The sequence below is a fragment of the Scardinius erythrophthalmus genome (genome assembly GCF_964197995.2).
Source record: "Scardinius erythrophthalmus genome assembly, chromosome: 11".
Taxonomy (NCBI): Eukaryota; Metazoa; Chordata; class Actinopteri; order Cypriniformes; family Leuciscidae; genus Scardinius; species Scardinius erythrophthalmus.
The window spans coordinates 30,126,213-30,145,369 of record NC_138231.1 but is presented as its reverse complement, the minus strand read 5'-3'; the positions used below and the strand labels follow the sequence as shown (position 1 = coordinate 30,145,369).

The following is a 19,157-nucleotide window of genomic DNA, read 5'->3' as shown; positions in this document are numbered from 1 at the left end:
TAAAGGCGTGACCTTTGGCAAGGGCCTTTTTGGGGGACACTGGACACTTCACCTAATCTTTTCACTTTGCGAAGAATCTTCTATCCCCATGTGAAACATTTCTCAAGGTTGCCTGTTTTACAGATCATGCCTCCAGTAGCTCGCGGGACACATTCCTGGTCTGCTCACAAAACCATTTCTCCTCAGAAGATCTGCATCAATCAGCATTTTGTTTTGTTTTTTGTTCATGTGACAGGATGATCTGAATTTATTGCTCCAAATGTTCCATGAATCTTCTCCAGTCCTTGGTTTTTATTTATTTTCAGTGTTTGTTTGATCAATTTCGGGGAATCTGATAAATAAAAAAATCAACCTAAACTTGACTCATAAGTCTAAAGTAACCTTCAGAAAATAACTTTGTGATGTTAAGCCAAACCTTACACAATAATTTATATTTTATGCAGGCGTACATGTATAAAAACGTATTTTGTGTGATAAACAATCTCTTATGCTCACCAAGGCTGCTGCATTTATTTGATTGGAGATAAATTGATTATGTTTCATGGATTCGATTATAATGATGATTTAAATGACAGTGGCGATTATTTTTTATCTTTTTGTTGAATTAGATGTTGATGAGATTTTTTTTTTTTTTTTTTTTTTTTTTTTTTACTATAATGTTTTAATATTTGTATTAATAGATGAAGAAATCACGCGCAGGAAACAGGATCCGTTCAGCTGTGTTGACTTCCGCTTCAGAGCCGAGCGAGAGGCGTCATCGCCATCATTCAGGACGCGTTACTTTGTTCAGGTTCAGATCAGACCCTGTCAGCGGGATTATTAACGCACAGACGCGGTTCTTCCAAACAGGAATCAACAAAAGAAAGATCTCTGAGGTAGACTGGCCGGGGATGTGACTCTTGAGGCCTTTGTACGTGTGTTTGTGTGTCTGTCAAGCGGTCAGTGATTTATCCAGAGGTGTTAGCTGTTATGCTAACTGTCATTCCAACTGCTTTCACTTCATTGTTTCCATTCTTCCACAAACCTTCATGTCAACACAATCATTTGATTTCATGCTTGTTATTTTCCCCAAAGCATGTCTTATAATTCGTGTCGATATTTTAGCGTCCTGAGGTTGTGATGACTAGCATACAGCTCTGTTTAGCAGGTGCTGGACAGGAGCATCAGCTGTTTTATTAGATAGGATCGGTAATGTCTGGTCAGGTGAACGTTTGCATGAAAACTAGTACATTTAGGAGTTGTTTGGTGTCTTAATCTTAATATTTAGCATATTCTTAATCTCATATGCACATAATTCGAAGTTGAATAATGTAAAAGTCCTGTAAAATTAGTGTATTTGTGACGAACGATAAGCGAAGGACACGTTGTTTTCCAGACTCGTATTGTTCATGATTGAGTGAATTTTAAATCTGCCAGTTTCTGTTTCATTATGTCTTTTCTGCTCAGTGATTATGTGAGTGCCATTGATTTAGTCTCAGTTATTCAAACAGTCTCTGATTAATCCACATTTGTTGATGGAAAGTCAAGGCTATCCTGTTCCCTGAATTATATAAGTCCCATCATCTGTTAGTGATCTCAGTGTTTCTTTTAGCCGTTCCCTGACCTGTGTGTTTCTGAAGCGTTTAGATTCAGTGATGAGAGAATAATGCCTAACCTGTTAGTTTTGTTTGTGAGCTGTCTGTTATCATGAAGCTGTTCCGTAACAATATGACGCATATGAAGGTTTAATCAGTGTAATCACTTTTGAAGTCTGCAAACATTTTGCTATCAGAATGTCCATTGTGGGTTTGGTGGTTTGTATTGTTTGTATTTGTTATCATGGCCAGATTTCTGCTTACAACCCATCCATCTAGATTTTATATCACTATTTCCATCAATCCATCCAGATTTCATATCAATATTTCCATCCATCCATCTAGATTTCATATCAATATTTCCATCCATCCATCCATCCAGATTTTATATCACTATTTCCATCCATCCATCCATCCATCCATCCATTCAGATTTCATATCACTATTTCCATCCATCCATCCATCCATCCATCCATCCATCCATCCATCCATCCATCCATCATAGTAATATTCCAGTCCAATTTGTTGTTCCAAATATGAATGCTGTTATTTTTTTAGCTTTAAAACAAAAAATCTCCAATCCATCCATCAATCATATCACTATTTACGTCTGTCTATCCAGTTCACTTTGTTTAGTTTCCAAATCTGCATGCTGATATATATTTTTTTACCATTCAAACAAAAAATACATTTTAAACATCTTCTTAGTTATATTCCACACACTTGACAGTTTAAGAAAACCACGTTTGTCAAGCTTCAAAAAGTGGACCATATGGCTTAAACTAGGGGTGGCACGATCCGCCTTTTTTGCCTCCGATACCGATTCCGATACCTGGGATTCAGTATTGGCCGATACCGAGTACCAATCCGATACTAAAATAATAATAATTCAAAAAAGTGCTGAATTACCTAATAAACTGTATCTGTATGCTTGACTGTGGGGAAGAGACTGTGATTATTCTTTTGAGAAAGGCTTTTAAGCTTGACTTAAACATTATTTTACTAACTAAAACAAAAAACGGACAAAATATATAGGCTACTATATAATTAAAAAACATTTCTTTTAAAATTTTAAGCGCAGCTTTTTAATGAAGCAGCAACATATGATAGATAGGACAGAACAACTAAAGCTATCAATAAACTTTCGTTGCTCAAAAGTATTGTAATATGAAAGGCTCCAAGCGGCACGAAACGCTTATGCGCATTTCGTGCGCAGAATGATGCGCTTGAAGCGACATGGAGTCACAGTGCACAGCGACAGCACTTCGCATTGAAAAGTTCAAAGCACAAAGGGAAGAGATATTGATGCGTAGTGTTATATTATGCAATTAGTTTGAGCCTTTTAACAGTTTTAATTTCTGAACAGTAGTGCTCTCTACTCCAGTGTTGTGATCTAACAGGCATCCGGGAGAAAGTACCATGAAACTCCAGCCAGATGAAGTCGCGGTCTCTTCCACCCCGAAACGCGGGCGGGATTTGTATGTGAAAATCTGGCAACCCTGCGTGACGCGTGTTGCTCATCTCTCTTTACGGCATGTCTCTCAGGTGTTGTTAAGCATTTGTATGACAATTTAGGACTAAGGGACGTGATCGTATCGGATCGGGTTATACTCCCGCGATTCATGCAATATCCGATCCAGTGATTTTGGCCAGTATCGGACTAATACCGATACCGAATATCGGATCGGCGCACCCCTAGCTTAAACACTATATTCCAAGTCGTTTTAAGCTTGTTTGTGTGAGAAACGTACCAAAGTCACATCATTATTCGCTGAAAATCATCAGCGAATGGAAACGTACCATAAAGATGTGTTACACCATTTTTACATTGGCTAAGGTGCGTTACGTTAGCAGAAATTCTCCAAAATTTAATTGGCAAAAAAGGTTAGGCTAATTGTCTATTGTCAGTATAATGATTTATGAAGCACAGTAGACTCAGAAGTCACTTTCAAACCAAGCAACTTTCTGTTGGTCAATATCAGCATGACCAGTTTGAACCCGTTGCAAAATCCGCTTGGGGGAGTCTTTTGCAATCACGCAAAATTTCTGATGGCATGGATTCCTATTGAAATTGACCACACATTTGCACAACATCATTTGTTGAGATTTAAGAGCAAAGATAATATAGTCAAGAAGAATGAGTAACTAATATTTCAGTCTGTTCCTCACACAAAAGGGAGGTTGAGTAAACAATGACCATCTTTAAGACACCATGGTAAGGTTAAGGTTTGGCTTTTTCTGGAGATTTAAATATTTTTGCACTTAAGTTAAAGTAAATATATCTACATGGTCTCAGTGGATGGTGGTTAGATTCTATGTCCTTATTTCTCTGTCTTGGTATCTTTTATTTACCTTTTCATGCTCTTTCTCTCAAACCCCATGTCTTTTTCCTCTTCCCTTCCTCTCGTTCCCTGTCCTCAGCCTCTCTTTTCCCTAACCGTGCTTTCTGGAACGCTCTGCGGTACTCCTGGATAAAGGAGAAGCCGTTTTCCTACAGCTCTTCCAGCAAGAGAAGCAGAGAGCAGTCAGAGAGCAGAGGACAGTGGACTCAATGGTACTAGACTTGGAGTTTGGGTTGAGAGTTGTCCAGAGTGTGGAGGAAGGAAGCAGCTTTAGTTTGCCTGTTAATGAAAAAAAGAAATTTCTCAAGAACAGCAAGAGAATACATAAATGTGTTTCATGTTTTGTTTTTTTAAGTACAATTGAGACACGTCTATGTCATTTATTATTTACAGGGACACGTTTACCACATGTTCTTCATTCGAGTACTGTGTGTTATGGAGTAACCAACTAAAACTAGTGAAGCTGTCACATTTAGCTACAACCTAACTACATTTATGACTAGAATGACAGTAGATTGGCTGTTAAGATAATTTGCTTTTCCAGTAAGAAGCTATCAGTGTAGCATTACATGTCACATTGTGTTGTTCATTAGACAAACATACTCTCTTAGCTGTGCCAGGAAATCTGATTCATTTTAGCAGGTTCACTGATTCACTGATTCACTGATTCATATGAGTCATCAATCTATAGAGCGCTGCAGGAATGATTCCTAATACCAGGAAATGAGTTAGCATTTTTGCACCTCCACTCCATCTGTTATGTCTCTGGTTACAAGGACTCTTTTTTGATTTTCATTTTGTTCCTAGTTAACTTTTCCTGTTTATTTCCTGTTTCCTTGGTTTATAATCATGTTCTCCTCATTTGTTTCTATGGTTACTGATTATGTTGCTCACCTGTGTCTAGTTTAGTTCATCATTATCCTTTGTATATCTACTCCTTAGTTTATTTAGTTCTCTGTTGGTTGTTGTCTTTGTTTTGTTTGCAAAGCTGTCATGTTTGTGGTTTCCCCATTGGATTATTTATTTTGTTATCATATCATCCTTCTTGTTTTGTTTATTTAGAATAAAAGACATAGTTGCATAGAGATCTTTGTAGGAATGGGCCAGTTACCGGTTTCAAGGATTACTGCGGTTTGAAAAAGTCACGTTTTCAAAACCTCAATTTTTCCGTTATACCGTTCCTGCGGAATGAACTTTTTTATTATTATGTCTCTTCAAAGACAGAAAGTGCAGGAATCCCTCAGGTAGATTCCAGGTTTTCTTCTTTTTTGTCTTTAGCTGATTACATGCCTGCCTCACTTAAGTGTCTTGTTTTTTTTACAGAGAATAGCCTAGTTCATTTATTTATGTTCTAATTATTGTTGAGCTGCAGATTTAGGCTCACTTAAGTGACTGCATTTATTTTACTTTAAGAAGAATTCAATTATTTATTTATTTATTTATTTATTTATTTATTTATTTATTTATTTATTTATTTATTTATTTATTTAATTATTTCACCTGACATTCATGTTTACTACTCTTCCAAATATTCTAAATGTTGCTTAAAAATAACACATTTAGAGCTGTAAATGATTTCTGCTATTTTCTGGTAAGTGTGACCTGCCGAAACCGATTTTTGCAGATTCCGATTTTCTTTCTAAGAACTAAAATTGACAGAATATTCAAACAAAAATCTACTTAACCTCAATGAACATTTTTATTTTCATAAATTAAAGAAAACAAGTAAAAAGTCAGTAATAAGAATGAATAGCCTAAACAAATTTCAAACAACTGCACAAATAAAATGCAATAGTATAAAGACAGGTATGAAATAAACACATTTTTTCAGGTGTGTCTAACTGTAGGTTAGTATTCAGGTAATAAAAACTAAAGAAATTAAAGTAATCAAATGTAAAATAACACTGGTCTTCATTGTAAGACTACAGTTTGCTGCATTATAACAATTTATCAAGGGTACTTAGGCTAAGCGTAGAATCTGGCTAGCTACAATTTCAAAATGAGTTTCCGATTAGTTGTACTGACTCTAAATCTGCACTCTTATTTTTATTGGTGATAAACTGTCCATCAGAGGGACTAATGGAGAACCAGTCATTGTTATTCCATACTAGGTAAAGTTTATTTGTCTGGTAGTTTCTAGATGAAAACCTGCTGTGGACTTCAAAGCTATGGGCTACATGTTAGTAAAAGAATGACCAAATGGTTTAACCAGAAATGAACTGCTGGGTGAATATAAAGCAAATACACATTGAGGAACGTTATGACTTAGACATCAACTGCAGGAGCTTGTCTTTAACTGCTCTGTTTGATGTTTGCAAGCATCACATTACAGTCGGCGTGGCTATTGATCCCCTTGACTAAATTAGTTAAATATAACAGGGTGGTCTATCCCCAAGTCTGAATTACGATGGATTTACTTAAAAGTAGTTCAGCTTTTATTGTTTAAAGTTCAGTCAAATGAACTAACAGACCACTGCTCAGATATGTGGTCATTATAGTTGAGCTTTCACTTTTGGTCACAGTCTGGTCTAAATTAAGACTTGGGTACAAAGAGTTCCAGCTCAAAAATCTGATTAGATGAGTCACATTCAAAGGCTTTGTAAAACAGCTGATAAATGCACGCTTGTTGTATTAATGCACAGATTGGTGCATAGCAAAATTCAAATAAACTCAGCCAAATTAGAAGCTAATGAACTGTATTGCATGACAATATGCATCAATTTATAAGCGATAATGTACAGTCTTGTAGTCATAATTTCAAAATAAGCCCAAAATAGAATAATTTTGCTATAATTCCTGACTGACTGGACATCAAATGGATATGAAATATTATTTAAGCTGAAATTATTTCATTATATGAGAAAAATGAGACGGTGAGTGACTCAAGATGACATAAATAAGGTTAATCACTGCTGTGCTTCCTGTGTTTGCCTGCAGAGGGAGCCAGAGAGGGAGGAGCAGCTCGACCCCAGCATGCCCCCCAAATTCAAACGGCATCTGAACGATGAAGAGGTTACCGGCTCCATTCGCAGTGAGCGGGTAAGTCAGTTTTTACCATATAGATTAACTAGAGCTGATTGAAACTGACCAGAGCCAGACCTGCACAGCTCTGCACTTTTACAACCCCATTGTGCCCTATGATCTGTTTGTGCTGTTAGTGTTTACAGGAGTAAACAGCTCTCCCCTCATGTTCCTCAGTGTCTGCAGAACTTACATAATCCATCAACAACTGCAGCTTTTATGCTATTACACAAACTACATTTCAACTCCTGTGTTGTAAAACCCTTCAGAGAGCAATTTGTTTTTAACAATGTCATGCAGTTTTACCACATGTCATAATAGCAGTGGATAAACTGTGAGGTGGATGAAAAATTAAACAGATGGGGAGAAAAATAAACAGAAAAACTAAAATAAATGGAACAAGATTTAGCAGAAATAAACAGATGTCATATGTAAACTTTCTAAACTAGATTATTTAAATGAAAAATTTTTTTTTTTTTTGGCCTATGCAAATCGATGCTGCAATTCTGTTTTACTTGCCAGCAGTCAAAATAATTAAGATTGTTCATATTATTTTGAAAAAAAATCATATTTTTATATAGCAAGGATGCAGTAAATTGAGCAAAAGTGACGGTAAAGACATTTATTATGTTAAAAAAGTTTATATTTCAAATAAGGCTGGGCAACGATTAATCGCATCCAAAATAAAAGTTTGTGTTTACTTAGGCTAATATATGTGTGTGTAGTAGTATGTATAATTATTTTGTATATATAAATACAAACATATGCATGTATATATTTAAGAAATTTTTGCATGTATATACTGTATATATTTATACATAATTTATATTATATAAAAATATAAATATTTTATATATTAATAACTAGGGCTGTACTGTCCTAGTCGATTAGTCGATTAGTTGGTCGATACGTTCTGGTTCGACCAAAATTCTGATTGGTCGATTTTCTGCCGCGTTTATTTCATCAGTTTTGCCGCGCTGAGGCGCGCTCATTTCATCAGGTGGAAAGCACTAACTGCTAATGGGGGTGTTTTCAGAGTACCCTTGTTTCACTGTAACAGTCTATCTTCAAAACACCCCCCTTGTTTTCACCTTTTTTGGATTAGTCCAACCCAAGAGAGAGCATCGAGCATAGAAGGTTTGATGCTGAATATTATTTATTTAATTGTGAGAGCGTTTAATAGTCAGTCCTCTTCTAACATGTCAACAACAAAGAAATCGACAGTGTGGCAGCATTTTGTTAAAATTGATAACATGAAAAAGGTCGAATGCAAAGTTGGCAAGCAACAGTTTTCCACAGCTTGACGACAAACATGACATATCATCTAAAAGTGGTAACGTTGAGCTCACTTGTCTGCGTTAGCTTGCCCTGTCTGTTTTGAGTAGGCTATATGAACATATCAGAATTTGCATATTTCAATGTTTTAGTGTGATAACCTAACTTTTTTATTTTTTATTTGGAGCCTAATGCGCAATTGCGCTGTGCTGTTGGTGTGTTAGTTTTGAGCCTAGGATGCTTTATTTTTCAGTTATGCACTTTATTTCGTTTCTTCTCTTGATCTGGTTTGTTTAATAAATATTATTTTTTTTATTAAAGTGGACGTGCCTTTTGTGTTTATTAAGAGTAAAAGCTTTAAGTTAATATTAATAGTCTATTGCGAAGTTGAGCTCATGTTCAGCCTCGCTCGGTGCGAGGACATGCACAGTGAAATGATAGTGTCTGACAGTTATAACTTATTATTATAACATATGACAAAAATAATTGTCTAAATTATGTTGCATATTCCTCAACAGTTCTTGTGATGATATCACTAGTTGACAACATAGTACTATTTTCGGAAATCATAGGCTATGATATTGCGCAGGTGCACGTGATGCAGCGCTGTCAGAGCCGACAGACTCATGTGTCAGACTCATTTCAGTGCAAAATAATTAGGTCAAAAACGATTAAATATACTGCAAATAGCCTACTAGTTGTTTAGGTTTATTTATAATTCATTTAGGCGGACAACAAGGCTACCAAGTACTGCGCACAGTGCGCATCTAATTAATTTAACTTTTTTTTTTCTAATGTCATTTTTAGTCGATTTTAGTCGATTTTTAGTCGAAAATTTCAGGACTTCAGTCGACCAAGATTTTCTTTGGTTGAGTACAGGCCTATTAATAACACATTTTTCTTAAATATATTCATGCATATGTTTGTATTTATATATACAAAATAATTACACACCACACACACATATATATTAAGTAAACACAAACTTTTATTTTGGATGCGATTAATCGCAAAAAAGTATTACAGTTTACACAAAATATTAACCAGCACAAGTGTTAAATATTGATGATAATAATTAGAAATAATTCTTGAGCAGCAAATCAGCATGTTAGAATGGGATCATGTGACACTGAAGACTGGAGTAATGCCGAAAATTCAGATTTGCATCACAGGAATAAATTACATTTTAAAATATATTACAATAGAAAACAGTTATTAAATTGTAATAATATTTAACAATGTTACTGTGAGCATAAGAGACTTCTTTCAAAAACTTTTGAATGGTAGTGTAAGTCAAATGGACATAGCAAGCACTACTAATAATACATCTCTATTTGAATAACAAAGCCAAGCAGTGAACGGAAAAGTCGACATAAAGTGAAGACTAATGCCTTGATGTAACCGACATTAGCTCACGCAGGGGGTTATAAACTAGCGGAGCCCTTCCCAAGAATCTGTCAGTACCAATCTCATTATTGACATTCAGTGTCTCCATCTTCTGCCAGTCCTAGAGAGTCATTACAAAGGCCTTACAGTCAAAAGCCTGTAAATTAGTGTCAGGATTTGATAACCTTGTGTATTTCACTTGGGTACAACTCCCCACTGATGTATGATTGGGAGAAACTGTTGGATGGTTGAGACATTAGCAAATCCAAAGAAAAGCCTCCTCTAATTGGCCTCGCATGGAAGCTTGAACTCCGCAGCAGTGAGAGAGCAAGAATGTGGAAAAGAGCTAAGAGGAGTGTGGCTTTCCACGTGCTTGTTATGTAACACCGCTGACCGTGACCCGTGAAAATCCCCAGTTCTTGTTTTTAAATAATCCCCTCGTAAAGGGCCAATTGGAAATGACTGGAAATGAGCAATTGCAGTGTATGACGTGTAAGCTCAGTTACTCATTTACTGTATACTGAATCATTTGTATGAATTTTCCTAAAACCCTGCCGAAAAATCATAGTTCCAAAAATAGCAACATTTATATGAAAATGAGAAACAATTCTAAAAATGCTTTGAAACTGCCAGACTTTGAGATTTTGGCCAGCAATATGAAATGTTAAATGTTATCATATTTTAGCTCCAAAATATTAGTTTCTTCCAAATTGTATGGCTAGCAAAACAGTTAATTCAGTCATATTTATTGCAAATGAATCATGATTCAGTGCAAAACTGATTCAAAAGAGTGATTTGTGTGTACATGAAATTAATCTGTTGGACAATATGTTTTAGACATAGAAATCAAACCTTATTAGTTTTAGAAGGCATTTCTTTAAAAAATATTGGCTATAAATTAATTTGAGCTTGTAGCAGGTTACATATGACATCAGTTGTGGCGATAGTGATTCGTGTCTCTTCACCACTCATTTATACACAAACATCACAAGAGTCATTTCCCTTTAAAGCTTCTTCTATTTCTTTTGATACATTTTTTGTTTTTCCTTGGTAAGGTTGACATTAGCATGGAATTGTCCAGATGGAATTTTAGAGGAGTGTCACAAGTCTTGGATGCAGTTATGGAAAGTTATATAACATTAGTCATTGGGATGTTGAAATGATCTGGTGAGGTATTTGTTCAAATTTGTTCAGTCATGGACTTAACAACAAAACTAATGGAAGGTCAACTAGATGCCTCCTGATCTGTGATTCATTGCACCAGAGATCAGATGGCACAAATGCAGACCACATGGACTTCATATCTCTTGTCTCCTTGTAGGAGTTTGTGTTCTGAACGGGTTTATCTCCGGGTGAATTCCGTTCCAGGAATACTGTTGTCACACGCTGTGCCATTCAGAGTGTTCTGTTGTCCTTTACGGCTGGTGGACGACTGTTTGCTTCACAATAAAATCGTTACGAGTCTCAGTCTGCTCATCGTTATTTCAAACACCTGGTCTCAGTTCAGACGGAATATTATATTAAACCCATTCTGCACCAGGTCTAACTAGCCTGACACCCTGATCTTCTTAACTTGCAGAGGAACCTACTGGAGGAAGACTCAGATGAAGAGGAGGACTTTTTCCTGTAAGTCTGTAGTTTTGCATAATCAACATTGACAAATAAACAGATCTTTGTGCATTTATTACTGTTTGCACACAGCTTTAACAGGAAAGCTCTTTATAACAGTGTGTTTGGTTACTGAAATTGATTATTTATTTATTTTTGCAGGAGAGGACCTACAGGACCAAGATTTGGAGGCCAAAATGACAAAATTAGACAGTACGTATTACTTTTTAGGACTAATTTATTTAGCTGGCACGCTTTTTTTACTTTCCTTTTTTACAACATTTTCATTTTTCTTCTCCAAACTCCATGTGTGAACTCCATACATTCGTAAACACAATTTTAATGGAAAAAGACGAACATGCGATACAAAACAATACGGATTGGTATAAAACTACAAACTTGGGCTGCCCCCGACCAAAGATTTCTCTAGTCGACTAGTAGTCTTTCATTTAAGCCATTAGTCGACTGATAGCACGTAAGTGATCACGTCGGTACCTCCATGTCATGCAGTAAAGCGCCCTAATACTTTAGCTTCCACACTCCGAACAAACACTTGTATATGCTGCTAATAATAGCGCACAATAATCTAGGCTAACATTAGAGTGAGCGGCCAAGTAAAGTTGCTACTACTTGCATGTTTCATATGATAAGCCATATTTGAGGTTGATGGATGATAGGCAAACGTTTGGATTTCCTGCCCGACACATTGTAATTACCACAAGGACCAACTGTTAATGATCTGTCCCTCACAGACTGCGTTACTTTGTTTTTTACTGCGACTAACTGACTAATAAAATGTTGGTAGACCTAACGTTTAGACGACAATTAGGGGTCAGCTTTACTACGAACACATTCTTACAGACACAGTCATACATCCTACATATATCCATAGAGCAGTTGTCAGTTTTGTAGTCGAGATAGGCTCATGCAAGTCTGAGTTTAGACCAAGACTATGAAAATATGGTCTTTAACAAGGACTTGTAGCCTGGTTAAAACCAGACCATTCTCAGTAGTAACTGAGTTATGGTCAGGAAAAGCTTCATTAATAACTCATTTCCTAAGGGGCGTCACCAACGGACGTCGCTCAAATGCCTCTGGGCGCAATTGGATAGACCTAAAACCAATCAGAGCGATCGTCATCGTGTAAAGCCATATGCTGCGTCCCAATTTACACTACGCCATAAAAGTATGTACTCTTTTTGTGAAGAAAAGGTATTTACTTTTGAATGTGTAGCAAAAAAGTAGGCAAGCTTTGGGACATACTACTTCGTCATCTTTATCGGACGGATCTGTCACGTGCATCCCGTCATGTAAACTGCCCTGTCAATCATCTTGTCACAGTTAAAATCCTCTATTAAATCTAATTTAATTTCCTACCGTTTCGGAGAGAAATGTAGTAGCACGTTCATCTGCCAGTGGGTCTTTCATGGAGACTGTCCTCATGTGTTTGCAATTTGAATATAATGATGCATTTAAAAGTTGGTGCGCTTCACCAACGGACGTCGCTCAAATGCCTCTGGGCGCAATTGGATAGACCTAAAACCAATCAGAGCGATTGTCATCGTGTAAAGCCCGCCTCAACGTTTCTGATTGGTGCCGCGATTTCGACGGATTAGAAATGGGCTTGAATGAGCTCTTTGCCAGACTACTTGCAGAGCAAATCTAAATTTGCCGGAAGTTGTGTGGGTTTTCCCAGGCTTGAGACTTGAGGACCAAGACCCAGAAAATGTGGTCTTGAAATTGAACAAGTTGGTCTTGACTACAACACTTGCAGCTGTAAGTAAAATGAGTGCCGGGGATGGTTACCGGTGTGCTGCTAGGTTGTTGCTTACTGGCTGAGATCCAAAAGAGCCCACCGCCAAGTGTTTATGATGTTCTGCTGTCTAGATATAGCTCAGGTCCTTCCTTCAATGTGCATCTGTGGGATTTTTTTTAACGTTTTATCATCTGGCAAGTGAATATAGCTTTCAACAAGCCACACAAATTGAGGCAACATTGATGTCTAGCATAACCTGTGTGAGACACTAAGGGGTACTTTCAGAATTGAACAATTAGGAATTCCGAAATTTCCAAATAATTGAAATGGTTCAGTTTAGGAATGTGGAAACGGATATCTAATAATTTCCACTGGCAGGGTGTTGTAGAAATCACAGTTATTGACTGCGCAAGCACTGCCCATGTCGTTGTTTTTTGCAGAATTTATATAACTCCTTATAATGGCATCTGTGAAAACACCCACCCACAAACACACCTCCCGTCCGAGAAGAAGGGAAGCACTGTAACCATCTGGGTTTCTATGACACAACATAATATTTGCAGGCAAAAGTAAACAGCTACTCCCAATATTCAAAAATCTGTAGTAGCCGGACTGTGGGCTTTTCTTTGTTCTTTGTCATGAAGTTTGGTACATACTAATATGCTGCAGTAATTCTCCCAAAGGAAACCCTGCAGAGCTTCACCCCATGTGAGCAGCCACAGGTTTACATAACCACGGCGGAGTAACACATAAAACAATGGAATTTAATGGGGAAAACTTGGAAGGTGAAATGTCCCTAATGTTTTTTTCTTAACTTTTCCGCGAACGTCTTGAATTCTTCCTGTTGCTTCATTTGCATCTTTGCGAGAGGTTACTCCCAGGTGCAAGAGATGAGCGAGTTCCTGTGCGATTGGCCATTTGGTGCAGATCATGGTGTGTATTAGGTGGGCATCCAAGCATAGAAGCAAGGGGCAAACCATCCTGCTCTCAGTTCATTCGCAGGCTGCGTCTCCAAAAGCCATGCCAGCCCCTTGTGCCAGGTGTATGAGAGGAGCTAAATACCTCACAAGCTATTTAGTGCGTATTTGCGTGTCACGTCTACGAGTTCAAATAGTTCAAACTATTTGAATGTGTCTAGACCACGTCTAGCAAAACGTTCTCACCTCCTCTCAACACTGCAGGGTCAACAGATCGTAGTCATAATGATATCTTGTTTGATCTCGAGCGGTTTACAGAAGAAGAGAGGGTTTTCTTCAAAATATTAGAAACACAGACACGAACATGTGCACCTGAGCTGTTAAAATGTTCTGTTGAGTTAAATTACCAGATTGTTCTCTCATGTTGTCTTCTCTGTCTTGGTGGCCTTCAGTGTGCAGTCTCAAGTTGATGAGGTCATTGACGTCATGCAGGAGAACATCTCCAAAGTGATAGAACGTGGGGAACGTCTGGATGAGTTGCAGGATAAATCTGGTAAGATGGTCGATGTGGAAAGCTCATTATGAATCCTTAGGCACTTTGTGATTCTATTGGATTCAAGGGATTAACATGATTAAAAATTACTCAGATCTTCCGTTGCTCAAAAAACAAATTAATTTATAGCCAATGTTTTTTTAAGGAATGCCTTCTAAAACTAATAAGGTTTGATTTCTATGTCTAAAATATATTGTCCTACAGATTTATTTCATGTACGCACAAATCACTCTTTTGAATCAGTTTTGCACTGAATCATGATTCATTTGCAATAAATATTACTGAATTTAACAATCTGTTTTGCTAGCCATACAATTTGGTAGAAAATAAAAGTTTGGAACTAAAATATGATAACATTTAACATTTCATATTGCTGCCCAACATCTAGGGTAGTTCGTGAGACATACCAGTATCTCAAAGTCTGGCAGTTTTCAAAGCATTTTTAGGATTGTTTCTCATTTTCATATAATTTCTCAATTCCAGATCAAACATATTCAACAGCTCACTACATTAACTGTGGGAAAGTGTATTGAATCTCAATGTCACATGAATAAACCCTTCCTAGTGAGTTATGTCCCATTTCTGTTATTCGCTTTGGGAGCTGTCTGGGACAAATGGGCAGGAGAGTGGTTAAAATATCCCCAGTCCTACAAAGTGATGTGGTATTTTTCTTATTTCAGGCCAAGATGTGAAAAATAAAGCTTCCCCCATGACAAAGGCACATGTTTGGTCCTGTTTTTGTATAATATACGAAAACACTTTATGAGACGTGCATGTTGATCAACCTTTGTGGTAACAGGAGCCACTGTGTTCAGAGTTCAAACGTATGAGCAGATCTTGTAGTGTTGCATTTATTTGATTTTAAAGAGGAAAAAAAGATGGAGTGTGTATTCCCACACCTCAGAGTTATGATGGTTTCCATTGGTTGAGCCAGTGTGGCTGTTTTTGCTGCTATGGATGCTCAGATTCCTTAATACGCACATAATATTACGTAATATTAAATCATTTTGTGATAGTACCACAGTGTCAATGTTACTAAGTGGATTGAATTCAGTGGAACAAAGTTTCAAGCAGTGTTAATGTTAACTAAATTATTAAAAAACATTTTTGTTAATTGAAAAAAAAAATTTTTCATAAAAATGAAAGCTTACAAAACATGGGTAACACTTTACAATAAGGCAATTAATGCATTAGTTAACGTGAACTAACAATTAGCTTTAAAAAAAAAGTATTAGTCTTTGTTAATGTTAGTAGAAATGAATTGTTCATTGTTCAGTGTGTGTTAACTAATGTTACCAAATACAACTTTTAATTTGAATAATGTCTTAGTAAATGTTGAAGTTAATTAACTAACTAAGATGAATGAATGCTGTAGATGTATTGTTCATTGATAGTTAATGTTAACTAATATAGTTAACTAATGTTAACAAGCGAAATCTTATTGTACAGTGCTACCAAGAAAAAATATATAAACATAAACAAGCTGAAGTGCAAAACGTAAACTGAAATAAAGCTAAATTGAAAAAAGAAAAGAAAACATTTATAAATAATATTAATTAAAACTAAAAATATAAAAATAAAAGCTTATTAAAAATACTAATAAATACTATAACAGTACATCATTTATACTAAAATAACACTGGATGGCATCAAGCTGAAAAAAGCTTTTACCCTCTGTGCCGCTGAACTTACAAAATGCAGTCAGTTATTACGGAAAATGTAGATATATCATTACATGTCAGTATGAAAATCAAAACGGGTCGTTCTGAGCTCAAGTAAAAAAAAAAAATCTGTTTACTACACTTCCCACATCTTGCTGAAATTGCAATTCTTTTCATGTTGAGGTCCAAGTGAAGCATGGCGTTTATATTGACAGGTGCATTGAAGCTCTGGACCGGTTCATGTGAAAGGGACTTGAGTGTCTGTATCCATTGTTTCCATTTCAAAAACAATGCCTCCTCTTTGTTTGCTAATGGAGAACAAGTAGCTTCATAGTGCAGCATCTGGAAGACATTGCCACTCACAAAGGGGAATGTTTCCATTTGTTGTCTGCAATGCTGCCTTTGTGCATCATGCGTAAGGATGGACAAATGATTAAGTAAACAATACTGTTGCCACGTTTAGATTGCGTAGTCCTAAAGGTGAATCCATAGACTGTTACATAAGAATGATTACATGAATTTTTAAGGATAAATGCAAACTAATGTGTCTGCATTAGTAGGGCCTTTGTGTTCTTTGTATCTTTCTGGCTGTAAACACAGTCATCCTCGATGAGATTGTTGAATGGCAGCTGGTTTAAGCTCAGCTTTATTGATACTTGTTTTTGCATGCTAAGAAGGCTGAACATGTTTAATTTGGTCACACATGTTGCAGAGCTGTAACATCCCAAAACGGCATTGTGAAAGTCAACAAGCATCTCTAGGAGACAAAGATAATCCATATAAAATGGTCTCAGTTGGTTATGAGTGTATGTCATTATATAATAACAAGCATGCATGGAAGTATACCTTAGTACTACTGATCCTCTTATGTCACATGACTTTCAGAAAGCCTTTCGGACAATGCGTCAGCGTTCAGCAGTAGAGCCAAGCATCTCCACAGAAGGATGTGGTGGAGAGACATGAAGGTGAGCCTCCATCCTGGATGATCTTCCACATCTGAAGGGCCTTTGCTTTTGTTAAAAATCACTCCATGGATGTAGAAATTATTAATTTGATTTTATTTTCCTCTATAACATTCACTTTGGAACATAGTATATATATAGATCTAGATAAAGGCTTGATTTTTATAGATATTTTGAAGCCTTGATAAAGTTTTGTTCAAGGTAATTAAATCAACCGCTTTACGTATTTAGCGAGGGAGAGAGAGAAGCAATGTGCTTGAATGAAACACTTTTGGCTCTAGATAAAAATATTATAGATATGCTGTAGCTCCGAAAGATCATTACCATAAACAACCCTGAGTGCTTGTGGTGAGAAACCGCTCCGTTGTTTTGACGCGCTGCTCACTTTAATCTGTAGAAACGGTAAAATGGCGCAATCATGTCCCGCGGTCCGCCATTTGAATAACACTCTGCACTATGGGGTCTTTTAGCCCTGTTTATCCTATATACCTTGTAATATATTTTTTTCTGTCCCCAGATGAAAATGATTGTAGCGTTGGTAGTGGTCATCCTTCTCCTTATCATAATCAGTAAGTACACACACACATGAACTTTGTCCCATGTAAACTGTCAGTACAATCCATTTGTTTTTATACTGAGGCTAGGAAGTATTTGACTTCAGGTTTTCTTTCTCTTGAATTTACATCCCTCTTTTTTTTTTTTTTCAGTTCCTGTGATCTTGCAGTATCGCTAGTGTCTGGCAGGGAGGTTAGAGGCGTAATGTACTCTTCCTCCTTCCTCTCCCTCATCTTTCTGCTGTCATTCCTCCGTACCAGAGGGGGCGCTGCACAGGGTTGGGCTGCCCACTGTATTTGCCTATTTTGGCAGGGTCTGGAAACAAAACAAACAGGGGCAGAGTTTATTTTGTACGTGTACGACAACACAACATATCAAGCTCTCACAACGAAGGCACAACACCGGTGCAGACCAATCTCTTGTATGCGCACAAACACAATGGTTATTTTGTTGTATATGCATTCAGTAAGACTTAAGACAAATTAAAAATGTACTATACACAGAACATTTTTAGCCCTGCATTCTAGTGGTATTTCGATGTCCTCTTTATAGTTAGTTTTACGCTACAGCCGTTCTGCTTACACCATGATGCGCACGCACATTTAACAATTACAGGGTCCATTTCCCACATATGTAGGTCTATGAAATACTGTCTTCTCATGTGGGCGGGGCCAAAATAGGAAACCTGATGATGTCACGCTGCACCATGGCTGTGATCTCATCATCTGTCTGTATAACTTCTGGAAGTTTTAACATGGACAAAACATTGGGTATAATTCAAGTTAGTCTTAAGTAATGTTACTTAATATTTGCTGCTATTACCCGCTGTTTTTTTTTTTTTTTTTTTCATATTTGGCAACAGTTTTAATTGATCGTGATTAATTGTATTGAGTTGGTATTATTTTATTTTAAGCTTAGTTATCTTCACTGGTGTAATTTGAACAGTTTGTTAATGGTCGGTAATGTAATAGTTGTGTGTGTGATAACGATTTGGTTGACTATTGCTGAAGATTACCTGAACTCATCTGTAAACTTTAATCCATATTTTACTGACTGTTTTTTTTTCTTTGTTATATTTATTTGTAAATAATATCTATTCCCAATGTAAGTCAGCATTGACTTCCCATTGGGAGACTGTGAAATAATCTTGCATTTGAAATAAAGTGATTTTAAAGGGCATTTAATCTGATTCATTGCAGAGAGAGGAAAGCGAGACAGGAAAACTGATGGACATGAGGTGTGTTTGAGTCAGGTACGATACATTAGGATTTCAGTGACAAGCAATAAAAAATATATTTCAATGCGTTCACTCACAAAAAATGTATTTCTTTCCCCCAAGAAACGTAGCAATCCCTTGCATTGCATTTTTGTTTTCTCGCAAAACTGTTGCATTGCGTTCCCCTGAGAACCTGTTTACACTTGGTATTAAGATTAGGGATGCACAATAAATTGGTCACCATATCGGTATCGGACGATATACACTACCGGTCAAAAGTTTTAGGCAAGATTTAATTTTCAGCATCATTACTCCAGTCTTCAGTGTCACA

At 36.7% G+C, this 19,157-nt stretch overlaps 1 protein-coding gene across 3 annotated transcripts; it reads left to right on the top strand.

Annotated features, from left to right (window-relative positions):
* Positions 1–705: 705 nt before the first annotated feature.
* On the top strand, positions 706–18,788 carry vamp4 (vesicle-associated membrane protein 4). Of its 3 annotated transcripts, XM_081378712.1 has the most exons (9): positions 743–875; positions 3,996–4,128; positions 6,854–6,955; positions 11,178–11,224; positions 11,369–11,419; positions 14,332–14,432; positions 16,979–17,058; positions 17,573–17,624; positions 17,763–18,788. In XM_081378712.1, exons 2-9 carry the CDS (start codon positions 4,126–4,128, stop codon positions 17,786–17,788), a joined length of 462 nt encoding a protein of 153 aa, XP_081234838.1. In that variant the 5' UTR covers positions 743–875; positions 3,996–4,125; the 3' UTR covers positions 17,789–18,788. The 3 variants fall into 3 exon arrangements, with proteins under 3 accessions (XP_081234839.1, XP_081234838.1, XP_081234840.1); XM_081378713.1 differs by lacking the exon at positions 3,996–4,128 and having other exon boundaries at positions 706–875; XM_081378714.1 differs by lacking the exon at positions 3,996–4,128 and having other exon boundaries at positions 743–910.
* The last annotated feature ends 369 nt before the right edge of the window (positions 18,789–19,157 follow it).